This window comes from Prunus avium, chromosome 2 (assembly GCF_965620075.1).
Source record: "Prunus avium chromosome 2, drPruAviu1.hap1.1, whole genome shotgun sequence".
Lineage (NCBI taxonomy): Eukaryota > Viridiplantae > Streptophyta > Magnoliopsida > Rosales > Rosaceae > Prunus > Prunus avium.
Genome location: NC_142285.1, coordinates 35,109,983 through 35,112,988, shown reverse-complemented (window position 1 = coordinate 35,112,988; position 3,006 = coordinate 35,109,983). Strand labels below are relative to the sequence as shown.

Here is a 3,006-nt window from a genome sequence, read left to right as displayed (position 1 = left end):
GTCGTAATTCATAGAAGGAAAACACCATTAATTCAAAAATAGATTACTAGTCGTAAAATAGATTACTAATACTTTAATGTGGAATTTAATATTTAATTTCAAATAAGTTTCTAAATTAGTTCCTACATCCATTACAACTATTTGGAGATTCCAAATTCGACGGATGTCATTAGTTACACCCCCCATAACATATTAACTTATAAATAGGGGTAGTTTTGGAATCCAAAAAATAACAATAAATCAGATTTTAAGTTATATTAGGTAACTTGCTTAGTTGGATCCTAGTCATCGGGTATTATTTGAAAAAATTGGGTGTTTTAAATAGAAAACTAAAGGAAAGGGTTGTAGGTGATTTAAAATGAATTTTATGGGTCTAAGCTCAATTTACTAAAATAATTAATTTCATGCAACTGTGTGCAGCTACCTCACATGATTAATTGGTCCATAATTCCTTGGCAAAAAGAAGAAAATTGGTCCATTATTCCAAAAAGGATGAATATATAAGCAGTACAAATTGATTATTCTGATAATTGCAATAACAAACCACAATCAAGGAGACATAAATATATATATATATATATTTCTCTGATAATACAACATCGGAATATCCGTATATAATAATACCCGAAAAACTTCCAGCCTGCATCCAGACCAGCATCTTATTTATGTATAACTAAAGTCATACATTCGTGTATATATAATTGCACAAAAAAATTAAAGAAAAAAGTGCATGGATGGATGGGGCATTTGGACTGGTGGGTTGAGGCTGATGATGATGAATCCTTTCCTCTGCAGTTTCAGACTCATGGATTGGCGGGCTCATCAATACGAAGAGCTCCACCGTGCCTGGCCTTCTTCCTCTGCAGATGCTGATCATACGGATCCTGGTCGTCCATAACAGCCACCGCCTTGCGCTTCTGGTCCTGATGATGATCAGCCTCATCACCGCTGCTCTCCTCCTCCTCCTCCTCCTCATCAACAACATCATAATTTCGAGCATCCGAGGACTGAAAATTGGGTTTAACAGATATGGGATGCATAATACAAATCTATAATAATCAAAGGTAATTAGACGGCAGTCTGAGAGTTGGATGCATAAATAATTTATAAATATACCAAAGTCTCTTTCTTGTCGTCGAACCAAGTTGATGCTTGCTTGTACTTGTAATCAATCCTAGCATCTTGGTTGGCGGAGGCCTTATAATGATGTGGCGGAGCGAGGACCAGCTCCAGCGGCGATGGAAGATCCTCGACGCGAATTAGGGCTTCGACGAGGCCTTCCTCCACCAGCTCCTTCTCAATTTCACCTCCCCGGGAGAGGGACAGCATATTCCAGATCCGGATAGAATCAAGATTCCAAAGCTGGGGTTTGGTCAAGCTGCTCTTGTTCTTCATGTACTCCGCCACCTCCTCGGAGCTCCCGTGCTTGACAACCAACGAACGCACAGCATCGATAAATCGGAGGATGTTTCTGTTCTTGGTTCTTAGGACCAGCTCCGAAGCTGAGACATCTGATGGTGGCAAGTTGAGGTCCGGGATGCGCCTCGCCACGTAGTTCATATCGGCAAGCTCAGCTGGTGGCAGAAAACAGAAACCCACGACATGATGGCTGCTGCTGCTGCTGTGTAAGTCCATGTTCAGGCGGTAGCCCGTACTTGCAGCGATTGCATCTTGTCGGCTCGGGCCGTTGACGGGGATTGAAGACAAAAAGACCCTCTCTGGGCTCAATCTTGTGGTACTGTTTGTGCCGTTGGTTACTGCAGCCGAGTAGAGTCGACTGGCATGTGGTGACATGAAAGCAGGTGAAGAGGGTAGATTGATTGGGCGAGAATGGACCCTTTCTTGTTTGTTACTGCTTTCTTCAACCTCTGCAACTTTCATGGCATGGAAACGGACTTCTCCTAGGTGGAGACGGAGTAAATTGACTGAAGAAGAAGAAGAAGGGATCATTTCAAAGGGGTTTTGAAGAAGAGACGAGATAGTCATAGCTTAGCTGTGTGAGTCTGAGACTAGAGAGAGAGAGAGAGAGAGAGAGAGAGAGAGAGAGAGAGAGGTGAGGGTGTTTTCGAGGTTGAAGTGTAGACCAAAGGTGTGTTATTTATAGCGGAATTTGATTTGATTCTTAACATTCCAAAGCATGACAGAAACAATTCACAGAAGGTAACCCACATGGCGCCGGTGGCCACGGGCCTTCCTTTAATGCCTTTGAGTTTGACAATTATTCAAGTATTTCACTTTTGCGTCTTGACTTTTGAGAAACGTTGGGATAGGTAGGTGGTGCAAGTGGGGTGGGAAGTTTTTTTGAGGCCTGTAATGTTAACGATTGGATAGGTGGTGTCGTGTTCATTTGCGATTCATTTCAAGAGTAAACAAGGCCGTGGGGCACTAATTGTTTTGTATGGCGTTTTTTCTTTGTCATGTTTTTAATTGTTTGGGGTTCTATTAGTTTTAGATAAGGCGTTGAGGACATCACAAAGTATGGCGTATTAATATTATAAAGTTGGTAATAATGCATGATGTTCGAGTTCAATGACATTTTAATTATTTTTCAAACACAAAAGTATGATATACAAAATCTATTAGCTATAAATTCTAAATTCATTTGGGATTTATCTAATCATGGGTCTAAGGGAGAGAGAGACAGACAGACAGACAGACAAAGATCACGTTGGGTCTTGGAATGTAGTTAATTAGATACCCCCAACCCTATTGAAAGAACATACAATATTGGGTTAGAAATACTTAAACCTCATTTTAAAACTGGGTTAGAAATAATTTGACAGAATATTATGGAAAAGAGTAATTTACATACAACTTGCAAAGAAAAATTTACACCGACCCAACTGGGACCACACAAAGATACATCATCTCTTATATCGGCCTTATCCACCACCAAACAGTATAGTTGAAGGAGTCAAGTTCAACCAAATGAATAAAAAACGAAAGCTAATTACTTAAGTTTCGAGTGACTAATTAGCATTAAGTTAATCACTTAACTGATCATTT

The 3,006-nt window shown here is 40.1% G+C and overlaps 1 protein-coding gene across 1 annotated transcript; it reads right to left on the bottom strand.

Annotated features, from left to right (window-relative positions):
- Window positions 1-559: 559 nt before the first annotated feature.
- Window positions 560-2,188, bottom strand: LOC110751825 (uncharacterized). The gene is made up of 2 exons (XM_021952347.2): window positions 1,117-2,188; window positions 560-1,007 (listed from the first exon to the last, which is right to left on the bottom strand). Exons 1-2 carry the CDS (start codon window positions 1,984-1,986, stop codon window positions 804-806), a joined length of 1,074 nt encoding a protein of 357 aa, XP_021808039.1. The 5' UTR covers window positions 1,987-2,188; the 3' UTR covers window positions 560-803.
- Window positions 2,189-3,006: the final 818 nt, after the last annotated feature.